Source organism: Macrobrachium nipponense, chromosome 21 (genome assembly GCF_015104395.2).
Source record: "Macrobrachium nipponense isolate FS-2020 chromosome 21, ASM1510439v2, whole genome shotgun sequence".
Classification (NCBI taxonomy): domain Eukaryota; kingdom Metazoa; phylum Arthropoda; class Malacostraca; order Decapoda; family Palaemonidae; genus Macrobrachium; species Macrobrachium nipponense.
In genome coordinates this window covers 28,905,593-28,925,592 of record NC_087212.1, presented here as the reverse complement: position 1 = coordinate 28,925,592, position 20,000 = coordinate 28,905,593, and the positions used below count along the sequence as shown (strand labels likewise).

Here is a 20,000-nt window from a genome sequence, read left to right as displayed (position 1 = left end):
CGAGTCGAAAGCCTTTGCAGTGGTACTCCATAGTTTCATTTTTCCTTCATGGATTTTTGCCTTTATAATATATATATATATAAATTATATATATATATATATATATATATATATATAGATTATATATATATATATATATATGAACAGATCCCTAGAGACACAATTCTCAGAGCATTAAAATCCCATTCTTATTGCCTACTATTTATGTCAAAGAAATAAATAATCTCAAAATGCCTTGCCACTGACAGACATAAATAAATTGAGAAATTATGACGATCAGCAAAAAAAATAAATAAAATAAAAAAATAAAAGAATGGCCGTTTTTTCGATTCATGCGAATGTCCATAGAGTGATTTCATCTAGATTTCTTGATCAAACTTCCACTTGTCGTACACTTAATAACTGGTTTGTAACGGTACTTCCACTTTAGAAATGCACATTGGGCGAGTCAAACATTTTCTGATAAACAAAAATACTTTTTCATTCATTCTAAACTAAAGCTTCAATTTATATTTGACTGCATTCTCTCCTTTCAAAAGTCATTAAAGTTATTATTTTTATTTTTATGCCGAAGATGAACCCTATTCACCCTTTAACGCCAATTGGACGTATTAAATTGTCTGTTGGATGCCGATTGGACCTATGGTACGTCGATATAAAAAAAGTTTTTTTAAAAATTCGCGGAAAAATAGTTATAGGCCTACTAGGCGAAAACTTTTGAATCACGCGCCTTGGGGGATGCTGGGAGCTCACGGATCAAGGGGTTGTTTTGTTTACAATCGTTACGCAGGCGCGCAAGCGCGAATTTCTTTCTTCTCGCACTAAAAAGTATCAGCGACACATCTCAGAAATTATTTCGTCACTTTGACATAATTTTTACACCATTTTAAATTAGCCGTTACATGGAGTATTATATATGAAAATGTGCGCAATTTCATGTAGAATACAACAATAAACAACTCATGGTTGTAGCTTTTATCAGTTTTGAAATATTTTCATATAAATGACGATAAGTGCCAAAATTTCAACCTTCGGTCAACTTTGACCCTACCGAAATGGTCGAAAAACGCAATTGTAAGCTAAAACTCTTATATTCTAGTAATATTCAATCATTTACCTTCATTTTACAACAAATTGGAAGTCTCTAGCACAATATTTCGATTTATGGTGAATTTATGGAAAAAACTTTTTCCTTACGTCCGCGCGGTAACTCTCCCGAAAAAATCAGAAATTTTTCGTGCGATTGTCGTAATGTTTGCACCATTTTAAATTAGCCGTTACATAAAGTTTTATATAAGGAAATGTGTGAAATTTCATGTAGAATACAACTAAATACAACCCATGGTTGTAGCTTTTATCAGTTTTGAAATATTTTCATATAAATAACGATAAGTGCCAAAATATCAACCTTCGGTCAATTTTGACTCGACCGAAATGGTCGAAAAACGCAATTGTAAGCTAAAACTATTACATTCTAGTAATATTCAATCATTTACCTTTATTTTTCAACAAATTGGAAGTCTCTAACTCAATATTTCGATTTATGGTGAATTTATGAAATAAACTTTTTCCTTACGTCCGAGCGGTAAATCTTCCGAAAAAATCATAAATTTTTTCTTCCGATTGTCGTAATATTTGCACCATTTTAAATTAGCCGTTACATAAAGTTTTATATATGAAAATGTGCGCAATTTAATGTAGAATACAACAATAAACAACCTATGGTTGTAACTTTTATCAGTTTTGGAATATTTTCATATAAATAACGATAAATAGAAAAAATTCGTCCTTCTGTCAACTTTACCTCGACCGAAATGGTCAAAAACTGCAATTGTAAGCTACAACACTTACAGTCTAGTAATATTCAATCAATTACCTTCATTTTGCAACAAACGGGATGTCTCTAGCACAATATTTCGATTTATGGTGAATTTTTGAAAACAGCTTTTTTTAACGTCCGCGCATTACGAATTCATGCACCATTTTGTGATAATATTTTCTCTGTGTTGCCTTGATCGTTTTACAATGTGTTATATACCAAGATGATCGCAATTTAGTGTATAATACAATGGAAAAAATTAACTCGTTAGCTTTAACCGTTTTGTTCACAGCGCGATCTGAATACAATTATATATGAAATTTTGTTTTCGCGCTATCATATATCCCATTATTTATATATGATAATATTTTTTTTCATTTATGATGGTTGCATACTAAACTTCACGCGATGACAAAAAAGGAGCCAAAAATGAACTCTTAATCTTGAAAACTTAGCGTGCTGTGATTTGGAGAGAAAAAAAAAAAAAAAAAAAAAAAAAAAAAAAAACATTTTTTCCGCTTCGGCGCTCACTCCCAGACCCTGCCGGCACACGGGAGACGATTATTATTATACCCCTTCGGCGTTAAAGGGTTCATATGGAACAAGCCCACAGGGGCCACTGACTTGAAATTCAAGTTTCCAATGAATATAGGTGTTCATTTGGAAGAAATAACAGAAGGTAATAGGAAGTACAGGAAGGGGGTGATCCGTCATTAGATAGGAAAAAATAAAGTTTAAAAAAATGTAGTTAAATTATCAAAATAAGGAGGAGAATTGTTTCTACATCCTCAGAGAGACTCTTCCACAGAACAACAGCGTGAGGAATAGCGGACCTCTGGAACTGACAAGTTCAACAGCGAGGGACATTGACTGCTTATAATACCCACTTCAATTCCTGAGATGAAGAGATAACAGAAAACAACCTCTTCATACGAAAAACCCAGCCATAAAGAGACCTGCCTCAACAACCTGTCCTGATCAAATTGGAAAGGAGACCAACTGCGCCTGGTGTGTAACTGGCATGCAACAGGTTACATAGTTAGAATGCGACTGACCGAGGCAGCAGTAAACTAATCAAGCAAAAAATGTGCCTAAGTTACTTCGGCGCAATCGGGTTTTCTGTACAGCTTATAGTGCTGTCTAAAACTATCAGGTACGAGTATGACATGTCGACCTCGCAACCCTCAGTTACTCCCCACACGCTCTGGAGTGATGTGTCGCACGCCTCCGGAAAGCGCTGCCAGACAGACGAACCTTAACTTTAAATAAAAATAAAAACTACTAAGTCTACAGGGCTGCAATTTGTTATGTCTGATGACTGGAGAATGGATGATCACCAAACCTATTTGCAGCCCTCTAGCCTCAGTAGTTTTTAACATCTGAGGGCGGACAGACAAAGCAGTCATAATAGTTTTCTTGGCACATTCAGCGAACAGGGTTTATGAATATGTCAGATTTGCAGCCCTTTACTACTGAGAAATCCTGCAAAACTGAGTGCTCGTGGCGTAGCTGCGCGGAATATAGAAGAGAATAAAATATAAAATTCAGGCCAGAGCCAAGCGCTGAAAGGAAAATTGAGAATAAAAGAATAGAAAGGCGTAAAAGGAGGAAAACCTCGCAGTTGCGCTATGAAACAATTGTTAGGAGAGGTTGCAACGTATGATGACAGACAGAGAATATGAAGGGGTCACGGTTTGCAGAAACCGTAACAAGGCTTCGCCCTTAACAAGAACAAATTGTCTTTACAAAAACATTCTTCTAAACTGAGGGATTGTGGGCAGCTTTCTCAGGTCCAGACACAGACGCGTTCGGTTATTAAATTGATAAGAGACAATCTGAGTGCTGTGTGCTAACATATTTCAGGGTCAATATACATGAAGACAATAAAAAATAAAATGCTCCAAAGATACTTGGGCGCAATCCAGTTTTCTGTGCAGCGTGTAACGCTGTATGAGCCCCGGCCCGTGAAACTTTCAACCACAGACCGCCTATCCTATAGCGTTGCCAGAGGCACGATCATGGCTAACATTAGTCTTAAATAAATTAAAAACTACTGAGGCTAGAGGGCTGCAATTTGGTATAGTTGATGATTGGAGGGTGGATGATCGACATAACAATTTGCAGTCCTCTAGCCTCTACAATTACGAAGATCTGAAACCGGACAGACAAATAGTTCCCTTTTGCTGAAAACGAAAACTAAGAGATACAGGGATTGACCAGTATAAAAGAGAATCATGATTAATTAACGATTAAGTATGAAGTACCCCAGCAATAACCAGTCTAAAGCCAAATGACGTAACCCAGGAAAAGACGAGAATCACACGTTTTATTCTAACACTTGCTCCTGAACCCTCTTTTAAGTTTCAGCAGATCATTCATGGCCGATAAAATAGTTAAGTATATCTTAGCTTTACCAGACCACTGAACTGATTACCAGCTCTCCTAAGGCTGGCCCGAAGGATTAGATATGTTTACGTGGCTAGCTAGGAACCAATTGGTCGCCTAGCAACGGGACCTACAACTTATTGTGGGATCCGAACCACATTATATCGAAAAATGAATCACCAGAAATAAACTCTTCCGATTCCACGTTGGCCGAGCCGAGAATCAAGGCGGTGACTGACATCAACCCCAGTGAGTCATCCCCAACGAAGAGCCTACCCACGGTCTAGGTATAACTAGACCGTGAGCCTGGTCTAGGTATAATTAGACCGTGAGCCTACCAAGGCCTTGAGCCTACCAAGCCAGTTTCGAAGGCTACGAAGTCTTGCTCCTAGAGCAGCCCGTAAGATGCCTACTTATGGCATGTGTAGACTTTTTTTTACCTTATTAGGGCAGGACGAATAAGGAATTAAGTCAGAACAAGTCAACATAAATATGAAATCAGAAGTGGGTATAAGAATAATGTTCTCTTTGTGCACCAGGCTGTACAAGATATTAGAAGGGAAAAAAAAAAAACTTGGGATTGCCCTCAGTTCTTGTTTGCGTCCCAAACCTCTCTTCAGGTTAATCAAGTTACTCCAAGGGAGCTGTTACTCAACTAACGATCGACCTCAAAGGTAATGACGTTCTAACTATATAAATAAACAATCAGTCAACACTTCTTAGGCCTAGAACAATAACCAGGGACATGATTACCTTGTATGTACTCAACTACAATGCCTGAGCGTAGAACGCGAACGAAACAACATCCAATTACGCAGCCTAAGTAGACAAAAGAGCCGTATATACATACGGCTCTGGTTGGCGGGGGTGGGGGGTGGGGACACGGTTTCCAGTCCCGCAAATGCCTCACCAGTAACGGCATAAACAAAGAAAATAAATGGAGACGTTTCTCTACCCCTGAATGACCAACTCTTTTTTAATAATTATTTCCCAACACCGGATTGACCAACCCTTTCTTTAATAATAACAACAGATTCAATGATGCGTCGTCGACCAACATCACTTTATACTGTGTAAAAAATATCGGTTGTGTTACTTTTTTATATTTCATACTCCTACAAGAATAGTCTTTTTTATTGTCAACTTAATCGGATGTAAAAGATTTCTTGGCGACTCATCGCTCTCTAAAGAGAATCAGTGTAACATCACTGCGTTACCTCGCCATTTACATAAAAAATTGAATGATTATTATTATTACCACTGTTACTATTTGACACAAGCGATCAACAACAACAAAAGTCACGTTTACTGCAAGGAAATATCCAAAACAATTAAAAAAAAAAAAAAAAAGAATAGTTCATAAAAAAAAAATGAATGTATCTGCGCGGTGGAGTCGCGCGTTAAAATACAATGAAATTTCGGCAAGTTATCTCAGAAAGTAAATATAAAGGTATTAACGTCGAATCCAAGCCAGTTCATGTTTGTGGCTCAACAGACGGCAAAATACCTGCTTCCAAATATTCCCCGTAAAAATCATGTTTCCAAATAACCTGGGAATACCGGAAAATAGTGTAAAAATAATTAATCACGTTCATTTTCTTAACTGGTGACTTTCATAAACAAAAACCTCTCCCGCTTCACGGCGAACGTTTTATAAGAAATATTTCGAAATAAATTCTGGCTCAAATACGTTGATAACATAGTAGGTATTCACGTTCTGGGACAACAGATAAGGAGACTAGACGTAGACGGCGCTTTTTAATAAACCCCAACATAGCTCATTCCGTTCTTCAAACCATAATAGTACGAACGAGAAAAAAAACGACAAACTCCCATTTTTAGAAACTGCTCTCATACTAAGAAAAGATTCTTTCATATATGCAATCAATCTCTTAGAAGACTTACGATATAATCCCACGGGTGTCATAAAAAATAATCTTGCCCAGTTAACATTCCCGGTTTATCAAGTGTAAAACCAGACGATTATGGTGCTTATAAAATACCATGTAATAGTCATGATATAATTTGTCGTTAAGACTGGTACACCCATTTCAAAAACATCAGTGCAGCATAAATGACCAGTAGGCTACATGGCAAGGTCAAAGGGAAAGAGCCTGAGATTTTCGGGCTTATATAAGAGATATACGTCCTAGTAAAAATTTGAGGAAGGCCTGTCTTTAAAAGCCATAGTCATCACAAAAAGATGATTCAGTAATCAGTCATCATCAGCCAAACCGAAGATATGACACACACACCAGTGATCAAGAGTGAATAAGTTTTATTCAATTCTCCCAGGGCGATTAAATTTCACACACTCACAACACTCACACACACACACACACACACACACACACACACACACACACACACATATATATATATATATATATATATATATATATATATATATATATATATATATATACATACATGTAAATAAATTCTTATGTTAAAACAGGATAAGTCCCAAGTATAAAAGGCCCATTAAAATACTCTGGTTTAAAGCTAAGGACAATATTTCGGTGGACTGACCCCACCCTTATCAAGAAGTGAATAAAGGAAGAAGTTACACTGGCAAAATATATAGTGGAGATATGCCTGTAGGTGATGCTTGGGGTCACCGCTAAGCCGATGCTGATGCTGGTTCTGTTAATTCTCTTAATCCGCTTCATCATTGCCTTGAGGAAGATATTATCTATATGGTCAGAGTCCAAGGCTCCACTGGAAAGGTTTGATCCTAGCAACTTGTTTTATCAGTGAAGATTCTACCATCTGACATTTGCATTGACAGCTGCTTTTGTATAAAATTCGGGATGAGTTCCAATCCAATCTCGAATTTTATACAAAAGCAGCTGTCAATACAAATGTCACATGGTAGAATCTTCACTCATAAAACAACAAGATAATAGGATCAACCTTTCCGATGGCATCTAGGACTCTAACCCTACAGACAATATCTTCCTTAAGGCAATGATGAAGCTTAGTGGTGACCCCAGGCATCAACCAAGAGCATATCTCCCGCTATATATTTTGCCAATGTAACTTCTGTCATTCACTGCTAAGGGTGAGAGTCAGTCCACCAAAATATAGTCCTTAGCTTTAAACCAGATTGTTTTAATGGGCTTTTTATATACATACATATATACATAGAGAGAGAGAGAAATTATGCTATTGCTCAATGTCATTTCTGCTGAATCATGAAAAACTTGCAAAACATTAGCTCCTTCATGTACCTACACAGAGGGCTCATCGTTCGTGTCAAACCACCACTACATAAACAAAGTGCCATTTACCGCCATCTTATATACACAATCGAAATTTCTTCCCGGACATTGAAGCCCTTGCTTTCTCATACACCTTTCAAGCATATACAGCCCTTTCTAGGGTTTCGTCACTTCCTTGCCCCTCAAAAGACTTCCATATGACATTTATCACCACCCTATTGTCCCTTACATTTTTTATCACATTAGTATTCTTCTCTCTTTTTTCACATGACCAAATCATCTAAATATACAATACTCCAATCTTTCACCTACTCAGATTTCTTTTGCACTTCTATGTATTTTCTTATTTCTCATCGTTTCATTTCCATATGGCTTATATACTAGAACACAATTCATTTTAACAAAGTACCCATTACCATTTCATTCTCTTTCAACATTTGCACTTTAATTTCATATAGATGAGTTTTTATATGCAATACTATCATGACATCCCCTGACACTCCAAGTCTCTTCCAAGTCTTTTGCACATCAACCCCCATACCTAATTGCATCTATCCTGTAACTCACGATTTCTTTAATCTTACTATCATCTATTACACTACTTCCAGAATTCCTGAATCAACCAACCAAACTTACTCTTCAGCCATCCATATTGGAACCTTTCTCTCATCTAGGCTTGCTTTATACATTCTTATTAGGCACACAACCCGACTTTTACCGCTGTGTCTTCCATCTATTTTGTACTAACACAACCTAAAAGACTTTTTTCTCACCATTTCCTTTTTCTCATGTTCATTTCAGAAGATATTTTCAGAGGATTTTCCATTCTCATTTACTGCAGGAATCACACACTTGCCAAATGCTATCTTTCTGTCACCTACCTTTACAACAGCAACTTTTTGTTCAGCCAAACTCAACCTTTACCAAACATTTCTCAAAGTAACACATGTTTATGTACTCTTTCATCTGCCTGGAGACTTCTTGACACTATGAACACCAAGCAATCCCTTGCTCTACACCTTTCAACTACACCATATGTAATCACTTTGTTGCTCCTAGTCATGTGCGCACTGCCAAAACATCCAGCATCCAACATACCTAGGTAAATCCTTACCACCCCATTCCTCCTCTTCTTAATACATCTAAGCATTTTCAAAACTCAGATGTAGCATTTTATCCCTTTTATGGTTATGTGCAATATCAGTACAAGATATGTGGGATGCTGAAGAAATAAATTTTATTCTAAATGTGCAACTGTCACAAAAATCTAAAAGTAAAGTTGTGAAAAAATATCTCTCTAGACTGACAAGGATGATAAATAACATGATAGATGTTGACAGAAATAAATAAATGTCTATACGAAGGCAATAAACTATGAGTTAATACAAAACAATACTTTGATGAGATGTTAAATGAAAACAAAAGAAGGGGATTATTGTTGAAATAAACAAAAATGGTTGATTTTAGAAAGAGCTTTGGCAAACTATATGAACAGAGTGGCAAATTGTATTAGTAAAAAATTGGGAAATTGAATAAATTAGTGAACAGGCTGAACAAGAAGAGAGTACACTAAGTCCTCACTGCATTGCTCTCAACTAACTACTATATCTTGATCCAATTTCCACTCCTCACTGCAAAACCAATTCTGTACATGCAGTCATCCCCATGAAAGACAAATGATGGACTTCAGTTGTCAAGTAAAGCAACTAATAATAAGAAGGTTTGAATCAAATCTTATGCTCTGGAGTAACTCCATTCGCAAAAATGTTAACCCAGTGTTATTATTTACAACAATGAATGATAGTACATATTCCATGATATGACCTAAGCTACTCTATCACAGTCAAGAACATTCTTATGGTAATACTTGTAACACCAACAAAACATATTTTATAACTTCTTTTGCAAAGCATATGTAAAGCATGACCCCTTTTCTACTCATTTCATTAAAAGGAACTGAAATCATCACACATTCCCTCAAAAAGCATCATACAGTCAACCCCTGCTATTCGCAAACTCCTGATTCACATATTCACGGATTTCTCTATGGACCTTATACCCATTATTCACTGGAAAATTGCATATTTGCTGTATTTTTCTATGAGTAATATCCATAAATTACTAAATTTTCATATAAATTTCATGATTAAATGCACTTTTTGTGGTAAAACTATAACTATTAAAAAAAACAGGTATATAAGAATTTTTAGTGGGTTTTCCTTGAGTTTGAAGTAACAAAATAGGCAGTTTTAAGCATTTTTATCGGGGTTCCAAGTATTCTCTGATTCTAGGTACGTATTTGGCAAGTGGGGGGTCTGGTACACATCCCCCACAAATACAGGGATGTCCACTGTATATGAACATAATTTTAGATGAAAATTCATCCTCAACACATCTGACTACAAATGAAGTGGCAACATGTAAGCAGTTACGCACCTACAAACATTACTAGCCAAATCTTACATTTCAAGAACTTCTCCAGGAAGGTGGCAAAAGTAACATGCAAAGAACTTGACAGCATGGTATCTGAATTACACAAGAAATATCTAAATGCACAACAGTACTCACATAAGTGATCATAAAACAGATAAATACTGTACTTACTTCAAATGTCAAATTATCCCTGGAAATTGCATAAATGATGATGGGAAGGACTTCAGGTAAGAGTGTCTTAAGGTACTGTGAAGTTGTGGTATGACCATGAGTATGGGGCAGAGTGGGTGTAATCACCACTTGGACACCTTCTTTTAACAAGGGGTGGTTCAGACCAACTTCTAGTGTTGCACTGCTCAAGACTGGGTCCTTTTAAAAAGAAAAATTATGTGAAATCTTAAAAACAACAGAAAAAAAAAATATTCCAAAACTTTGACACTTATCACATGAACATTTACACTATACAATGTACTAATAAATGCCAATAAAAAAAAAATTGAATCCCCCTTCCATACTGTACATACCTGTAATGTGTGTTGGTCTAGTTCCACATCTGCCCTAGGAACCGTGCCCCAAGAACGAGAGTGTGCATGGAGAGAACGAACAAGTTCATAACCTTCTTCATGAGAATCTTGCTCAGGTGTGGACAAATTCACTATACGGGTATGAGAATGCTTTAATCTAATGGGTCTCCATGCTTTTCCTGGATGAGCATTAGGTACAATTGGCAGCACCTGTTCTGCCAAAAGCCGTGTAACCACTACAACTTTACTGTAAGCATCCTGTCCAGCCACTATTATACATGGGGGCACACCCAATACATGTCGAAGTTCACTAAGCTCTATTTCACTAAAACGAATTTCTGCAAGTTGATCTGAAAGAATACAAAAAACAAAGGTCTGAAAGAATACAAAAACTAGATAACCCAATATCATTCATATTGGGAATACTTTCAAGCAAAATCTAAATAAAGGTATCTGACTTGATAATTAAGTTTCTAAGACGTAAAATATTCTTAAGGGGAAAAAAATAAAAGATAATTATAAACAAAACTATTGTGAAATACTGTAAAGAAGAAAACAATAAACAACTTCTTTGATGCATTGATTTGCACATTATGAAAAATGATACCAATCATTCAAACAATTTAGTCAGTCAGATAAAGGCCCTGGGATGTTGTTAACATCCAGACACCTGCACATAATTCTCCAACATCCCCCTCCACCTCTCCCAATATGTTCAGAACTTCTAGCAATCCTGGAGGATATGTCAGGAATGATGTATACATACCAGTAAACAAGATAGGGGAGGGTGTCTAAACTACATAAAATATCTAGCAAAAAAAATCCTACTGTAAATTTAAGAAATAATTAGAATATTTTATAGTACATATATATAGATATATACTATATATATATATATATATATATATATATGCACTCATCACAGCACTTCACCACCTTATACAACATGAAAATGAATTCCACTTTTTGCAAATAAGATATGGTAGTCAACTAGTTAAGATAGGATGCATCCTATATCATCATTACATCCACCTTATCTTTGATACTTACACAACTTGGCAGACTATCATTATTGTATCTATTGCCAAACATCATACCCCTGCAATGTATGAAAAATTTCAAGCCGTCAGAGAATAAAGTTAATAGTAAATTATAACAGCTTACTCTAATTAACAAAAAATACTTCTTGGCTAGCAACATTCACTAAATCACAACCACAGGATAACATTATTTTCATGGCATTATTTTACATGCAACAACCTATGTCATTTCTGTTTCAATGTATACAGTAATTTCCAATATACTGGTTAGCTGCAGAAATTAAAACTTTAATTTGCTTATTTAATGCCTCCATACTTATTATGACTATTAGTTTATCACCCTTTCGTAAAAGTACATTCTCATTTGATGCCCTCTGTCAATTTCTTTATAATGACAACATTTTCAAAAGCTAATAACAAATGTTTTTGGGAGCATTTTCATCAGTTAACCCATATATTTTTTTTTGTATTCACAGACTGAAAATACCTGGATGGCTGGTTTTCAAGTAAGTTAGGCCATGGAGTCTGTGGCAAATATTTTCTCATTTATCATAAGATTAGTTCATGCTTTTTCTTATTGAAAGGATAATGTTCAAAGCTTGGAATTATTTTGGAAATGTGTTCTACCCAGAACTGTAATTTGTCCCAGCTGTCAGTGAATAAAGTTAGTGTATATTGACAATGTTTATTTTAAATATTTATAACTATCATCTATTCCCTGCCAGGATGGTTTAGGGAAATAATCCCATGAGATGGATTAGGGACATCGGTCCTTGTGAAAAACAGTCCCCTGTGACAGGTTAAGAAGTTCACATCATTATGTGATTTTTAGCCTGTTGTGATGGGCTAAGGACACATCCTGTGATGCATTGCCCTATTTGGCAGAATAAGGGCATGATGTTCTGCAATGCATGTCTCCTTTTGACAGGTTAGCGACATGGCTCCTTGCAATGCATAATCCTTTGTGACATGTTAGGGAGGACAAGGTTCCTTGTGAAAGTTGGGACAAACTTCCTGTTATACAAGGCCCCTTATGAAAGGTTAAATATATGGCATTGTATGATACCCAAGTGCACAACAATTCACAGCACCTTGTGACAGGTAAGGGACACCTTTCAAGCGTTTAAAGCATTTATGGATAGAAACTACAATTTCTGCCCTATCAATTTTGTTTCTAACCTTTCAGCTTGAACAAAATATGAAGCACTGGGACCTTTGGATAGCTGGAAAGGCCATCTAACTCCATTTTACCATTTGGCCTTTATAAAATTACCACTGTGGTAAGCAGAGTAATGTGGTTAGCTAGGCTATCTTTCAGTTTTATCAGTTTATTAGCTCATTACTGGAAATGTAATATTATGACACTTTAAGTAAAATCCATCTTCTTTAAATAGTATCAGAAATGGTTGATTGGTTACAGGGGCCAGGTGAATAATGGGTGTTATACTATATTTAGTATTAAAGATGTGTAAGCTTGCATCATTTTCTCTGTCTAGTGTTATTGTTCTGAAGGCGTTCCACTTAAATGTTCTTTAACATAGGTGGCAACAGGTGCTTTTGACATAAAATGATGAGTGCCTATGGGAGTTTTTTTTTTATTCTCTTTATGGCAATTATGTCTCTACAAATAATCAAACTTCATAAAGTCTAATGCTAAATTACCAACATATTTTCACACTACAACTATGAAGCATCACTGTACATATTTCACTCTATGACTTAAGAATGGCATTCTTGGGCCAGCTGGGTGGAACCAAGGGGGAGAGAAAAATCTTCATGGTCTGGTCTGGATAGAGCATCCAAGATTACGAGGTTAAAATCATTCTTTTCACTGTTCCTGCTACATCACGCATCATACATAATTGATGATTACTACCATGGGTAGACATGAACAGGGTTAACTTCTTTACTGCCTGTGAGGTACAGCCTACACCTCCGATCATTCCGAATTACATTCACTGGTGGTTTTCCCCACCAGAAATACCCATTAGGCTCTATTTCTTGAAATTTCATAAGTTTTTTATATGACACCTAGGTAGTATACTAGGTATTTGCAAAAACATCTTTACCTAGTAGGTACCAGCTCTCAGGAATGAACGTTGGAACTACTAGGTAGTATACACAGGTAGTACTCCAGGAACAGTAAATTTGCTTTATAGACTTCAGGTAAGCTTTTAGAATTGACCATATTAAAATCTTCGAACAAAGCAAAAAAATCCAATAGGCTATTGAGAACCATACTACCTACTAGGTAATAGCTAGGTAAAGTAAAAAAAAAAAAAAAAAATCATACACCGAAAATGCAAGATACGCTTTTAATGTAGTACATGTGATTTTAGGTAGCCTAGCCTAGACTTACCTAGGCTAAGGCTAAAGAATTTGTAGCTCCCTACCTTTTACTAACTAGTAGTGTAGGTAAGCTATAGCTAGCTACTAAGCTTGCCTAATCTAACCCCGCTTTACGGCACATGCATAACTCCCAATTCAAGATGTTCACCCATATATCAAATTAATAATAAAATTAATAAGATAATCCCCCTCATCACACAGGCTACGTCAGAGCTGTCAAATGTCGCTCACAACAAACACAAGGGTGCGGTGGCTAACAAATGGAAGACAGCCTTATATCACAGCATGACACTACATGAGAATTTACCTGGACCAATATTTCCCGAAACACCGACGTCTTCTATCGACTGTAAAGTTTCCCGTTGCAGACGTTTCAAATGTCTGGCATTTTTATTAAATTTTTGAAACTCCACCACAAGACCTTCCGCGGCCATCCTCACTAATTGTTTACATCTGCCTCACTGATCACAAGGTTCTTCATCCTGCAAGAAGAAGAGGAGTCATAGAAAACGAAGGACCTTTACTTGGGGAACTCATTTTTATTGCAAATTCTAATTGAGGGATGATGTAACACCCGTGCCTGCACGAGGCTAGCTAAATCTAACTAACTAATGCAGTACCGGGTCTTTGTGTAATATCATTGCTTGGTCCTTTCTGCTTTTATTCTGTAGTGAACGTATCTTAACTATTTTTTTGGCTTAGTGCTCATGTGACAATTAAAATTATCAGATATCATTTATATTCTATTTCATATGATATGGGTAACAAGTTGACCAAATAAAAGTAATTGCTTATGTATTCGGTGAAGACTTGTCCAAAAAATAAAAATAAATCTTTTAGCTTATGTATTCGGTGAAGACTTGTCCAAAAAATAAAAATAAATCTTTTACATTAGATTTAAACACTGTGTGTAGGCTTCAATACATAGTTAGATATTACACATATAAAGAAAAAAATATCGATATTATACTTATAAAATGGAAGCTTGGGGGCACAGAGTTCAGCTGGATTGGAGTTTAATATGAGGCAACCTATAAAATGTTTAGGGATGGCAGTGTGATGGAAGTCGTGATGTACTCATCTTTATAGTTCTTAGACCACCCTTTGTTATAGAATCTAATAATGCCCTATGATATGATCAGGCATAAAGCATCATAGAGGAGGTAACTTTTAAACGGGATATTGCGTAAAGAGCGATATTCAAATTTTACATAAAATTATTAGTGGCGTGTGTCTGTTTGATCCATTATATACAACATTGCTCTTGATTACATATTGAGGTGACGCAATGCAATTTTTATTTAAGTTAGATATAAGTGAAATAGTGCGGAAGGGAAAGTGTAATATCGACCATAACTTTAAATAATAAATATGAGGTTGTTACGACTAAGATCAACGGCAAACGATAGGAAATAAGGATAATGATAAATTATTTACTGTGACGTGTAAAAAAACTATAACTTGAGTATCCTAACATTTTAGGGACACTTTAAGAGACTTACATTTAGTGGGATAAAGGCTGAAGGGGAACTGAGATAGATAAAATGGGTAAGGTCTAAACGAAAGAAAGAGATGTAATTAAGTTAAATGGCAATAAAATAAGAATCCCCTATTTAGCACCTTTACACCGACGTTTTACTTGACTCAGTAACACTCAATTTAAGAGTTATTTTATATCCTGTCTATTATAGTTTATTCATAAATTTTCACCAATGTCTCTTTTTTTCATCAACGATTTTTCTGCCCATCAAGCACTACCTGAAAATGACAGGTAAATAATATTTCAAATCTCCCCTCTTTCTCCTTCTCGTCCATAACAGTGTTGGTTATTCAAAAGGAGGAGTAAGCCATATAAATCCGTGCATTGCCTCAGTACCTGCCGTTACTTCCTGTTCATTCCATAGTTGTTCGCTGTTATATTACTTCGGCGCAATAAATAAATAAATTCTTAATTACATTGTGTTACGTGCCTTATGCCTTATGAAACATTCAGTTCTTTGCTCCTTCAGTACATAATATCCTTCCTTTACTAACACTATCAGAATTAATCCCGGGACCATCCTCTGTCTTCTATTGTCGGGCAGACTTGTTGTTAAGGCTTGTAAGCATCGATTGTTTTCTGAATCTTTAAAATGTGCAATCCAAGCAAGTGCCGTAATTCCACCAGAAGTGTCGAGAAGAAACCTAGATATACAGGAATAATTTACAGGTAAAAAGTACCTACTTGAAGGGATAAATTAGGATCAGTAGGAGGTCCATCAAATTTAAACCGGGATGATAACTAATGATGATGATGTACATGCTTTATTAAACTGATAACCGTTGATTATTCTATCTGTTACATTCCGATCGAAGAAGCCGAAAACCTCAAATACATGTTCTTTTTTTCTAGAGTAATTGCGCCACTTTTGACCTTTCATTAGTTTTCGCCATTTCTTAAATAACAGTGGTTGATGTAATATCTTAATTTTCGAACATGAGAATAGTTACGATCGAGGTCTTAAACGCCCATTGAAGAGGACTGTGCTGATCCCCGAGACGCGCTTTTAATGTAGTACATGTGATTTTAAGCAATACGTTTCTCTAAGCTTTCATAAATATGGCTTAATATTTATGTATAAAAAAAAGAGTTACATATTCATATATATACACACATATGATTTTTTTTCAGGCATTTCATATCACAGTATTCTTGAATTTCTTTTTATTATATCAGAGTGCGATAATGCACTTCTATCATTGTGTGTGTGTGTGTGTCAAGACGGCCCTCTTCAGCCACCTCTTTCTTATTTCTTTCTTGTGACCATCGTTCTATACATAAAGTTTAAGCAATTTGATTACATGCATCTACATAGTACTATACATTTGTAATAAAATAATCATAATAATAAGAATAATAACAGTGGTGTTGGTTTTATGATAAGGCTTAAATCATTTCATCGTTTAGTAGTGAAGAAGAATAATGGAACCGTGAGAGGGGCTCGTTGGAGGACGGTTATGAAAATTGTTCTTAGCTGATCACAACGTCAGCATCACATTTAGGTTACCGATGCCCAGAGATCCATGTTTATACACGTGCAGGGCTACAAGATTCGTGAAAGCCGAAAACGCAGAAGAATGAAGGGAGTTCCAAAATCCGTAGTTAGAAGGGTACGACAAATTTGAAAATCAACACCACCGATATTTCTCTTAATGATAACTCTACAATTTCCTTGTCGGAATGAAATATAGAATTTAAGCAAAAAGGCCAAGCACTGTGACCTATGAGGTCATTCAGCGTTGAAAGGGAAATTGAGGGGAATAAAAGGTTTCAAATAACAGTTGTTAGGAGAAGCTTTAAAGTAAGATGGAAGGAAGAGAGCGAACGGAAATACAGTAAAAAGGAATGAAAGTGTGTAGTTAGAGGCCGAAGGAACACTGCAAAGATCCTTAAATAATGCGTACAATACCCTAAACCCTTACTGCGAATCTCCTTATTGTCATTGCCAACTCAAGGATAAATTCTGAGAAAATACCTGTAGAAGGCACGTGAGCTCAGTACATTCTCCTCTACAATGACGACAAGGAAAGAAATAATCGTGTCTTTGTGGCGATATTCATATGTTACTCTTTGTCCACAGACACAATGGAATCAACGAATGTGAGACATGGCAGTTGGGTCCAGTAAAGGATAAAACGATCAGGTAGACTTTATGGATGAAATTCGTCATTTATTTCTCTTACATGACTGAAACGTCCCTACAGATTTGCTATTTGTGACGACTTTATTTCTTTTATTCACAAAATTCAACAAAAGCAATTTAGTGCACTCGAGGGAGTATGAGCCAGAACGCGTTAGCTTTTTAATCGTTACCTCATGCGCTAAAATAATCCTCGCAAAGTAGATGGCGTGTTTCTGAGGCAGATTTCATAGTTCTCAGAGGTTGAGGTGCATATCACTCAAGCAGTCATGGACAACCCCCCCACTCTCTCTCTCTCTCTCTCTCTCTCTCTCTCTCTCTCTCTCTCTCTCTCTCTCTCTCTCTCTCTCTCGCTGTTGTTCTCCCTCACTTACCTACAATTGTGTTCCAGTCACTTAATCGAGAAATTTTCTGTGCTTGTAACAGCCATTTTTTTTTTTTTTGAAGGAACGAAAACACTGTTTTATGTCTATAGATTCACAGATTTGTTAACATCAGGAGCTCTCTCAATCTATAATGTTATAACAAAGCATTGCAGCTCTACTGGTGTGAAAGCCGAAAGGTCCGCAACAGTCATCTAATGACTCGGTTATCACCTTACCGCACTTGTGACGAGTAAACCAAAACCTTTGAGGGGATCGTGCATGCATAAGTTGAACTTAAAATCTACGACCAATGTCAGACTATCTCAAAGTGTGGAGAAAAATAGAGAAGGAGGGTCTAACTCGCGAAAATCTGTTTCTTAAGCGTTGGAGGAATAGTGAAAAAGGATAAAACAGAAGCACGAAAATAAATACCAGAACTTTAAAACAAGTATAAGAACCAAACTGAGTTGGTAGTTTTCGTCTCTTTGCCTTGGGAAGAATTTGTACCAGTTTCATCAACATAAGAGTACTACTACCTTTTTGTCATAGGGCTCTAAGAGGCTCTTTCATCTCTGTGGAATAATGGTAAAAGGAAAGTGATACTGGACTACCTTAAAAAGAAGCAGATGTTTATCGGGAGAAGAGAACAACCATTTTAGGAATGAAATAGGACAATAAAAGGAAACAGCCGTTCAAGGGGTATCCTTTCTTCTGAGACAAATTATATCTTCCTATCATCATTAGTACGTAAGAATCCTAAACTTCATATAAGCTATATACCCAGCATTTCTCATTCTGTTCTGTGGCACAGAACAGAATGAGAAAATGTCACGAACTGAAGAATAAGGAAACAGAAAAGCCTGAAAAAAAAGCTTTTAAATATAATTTTTCAGTAATTTTCTGATTATGTTTCACTCCTTTTACGCGCATGAAGAGTTACGCAACACGCAATCATCTTTAATATGGTACCCATCACATCATTGTAAACATCTCTATAAGTCCGAAGACCAAGGTCGTCGGACGATACAAGCTAATCATTTAGGTCACTACTATCATTATAACCAAATACTGATAAGGGAAAAGATAACACTTACTCCTAAGATCTAGTCTATCGCCGAAGGCCAAAATCCCTGCCATCTTTTAAAGGGAAAATTCGTTCCTGAATTTGATATTGCTACGATGCCAACTTGCTATAGTTTCATAGATCTGTCGACTGACATAAATCTACGAAAAACTTGAACATTGCACAAAAAATATCGTATCTTTCATCTTATGAATAATCATAGTTATTATTATTAGACAGGAATACCCTTCTTATTTTTTCAAAGGTTTTAATGTAACATTTTAGAATTAATATCTGGATTCATGAAGTGATGATTTTGAATATTTTGAAAATCAAAGATCTAACCATCATAATTTTTGACACCGAAGGAACAATTCTCCTTTCCAACAGACCTGTGACCGTATGAATAGGAGGAAAAAATATCCCGGGAAATAATTACATATCCTGAAGAGTCTAGTTACTAAGGTTCATCAAAATTAAATTTAAATTGACCTGTGACCTAGAAAAAAGTTAAGGTTAAACCGTATTTGAGGAAATAATCTTTAATGCTAGTGGTACTACCTACCTACCACGTTCATCATAATCAAAGAGAAAATTTATGTTCCTCGTGGGACGAGTGGTTTTCGCGCTCGGCTACCAATCCGGTGGTCCAAAGTTCGTGGAATTAGAGGAGTATATTTTTGGTGATAGAAATTCATTTCTCGGTGTAATGTGGTTCGGATCCCACAATAAGCTGTATAGGTCCCGTTGCTAGGTGGCCAATTGGTTCCGAGCCACGTAAAAATATCTAATCCTTCGGGCCAGCCCTGGGAGAGCTGTTAATCGGCTCAGTGGTCTGGTAAAACTAAGATATACTTAACTTTAAGAGAAAATTTGGCTTGGGTTAAATATTAGGTAAGACAAAATTAAACGTTTGCCTTGAAGAAAAGGTGAAGTTAAAATTATCTTAATTTGATTACACGGTGCCTCTGATCGCAGTTCTGAGTTCACAGATTTAGAGACAAAATTCTAACAGGCTGATCTTTAAACTGGACTCGGAACATTAAAACTCGGGAAATGAATCTCAAACTACCAAGGTACTGACCAAAGTCCTTAAAAGTAGCGAGATTAAATAATAA

At 36.1% G+C, this 20,000-nt stretch overlaps 1 protein-coding gene across 2 annotated transcripts in view; it reads right to left on the bottom strand.

The window, feature by feature from the left end:
• The window catches only part of LOC135197878 (dual serine/threonine and tyrosine protein kinase-like), a 110,211-nt gene extending 95,957 nt beyond the window's left edge, over nucleotides 1-14,254 (bottom strand). The window contains exons 1-3 of one of the 2 annotated variants that reach the window (XM_064225081.1): nucleotides 14,082-14,254; nucleotides 10,386-10,735; nucleotides 10,033-10,230 (exon numbers count right to left, since the gene is read on the bottom strand). In XM_064225081.1, coding sequence (XP_064081151.1) covers nucleotides 10,033-10,230; nucleotides 10,386-10,735; nucleotides 14,082-14,208 — 675 coding nt within the window. In that variant the 5' untranslated portion in view covers nucleotides 14,209-14,254. The remainder of the gene's footprint in view (nucleotides 1-10,032; nucleotides 10,231-10,385; nucleotides 10,736-14,081) is intronic. The other variant, XM_064225080.1, reaches the window with a different exon arrangement.
• Between the last annotated feature and the right edge of the window lie 5,746 nt (nucleotides 14,255-20,000).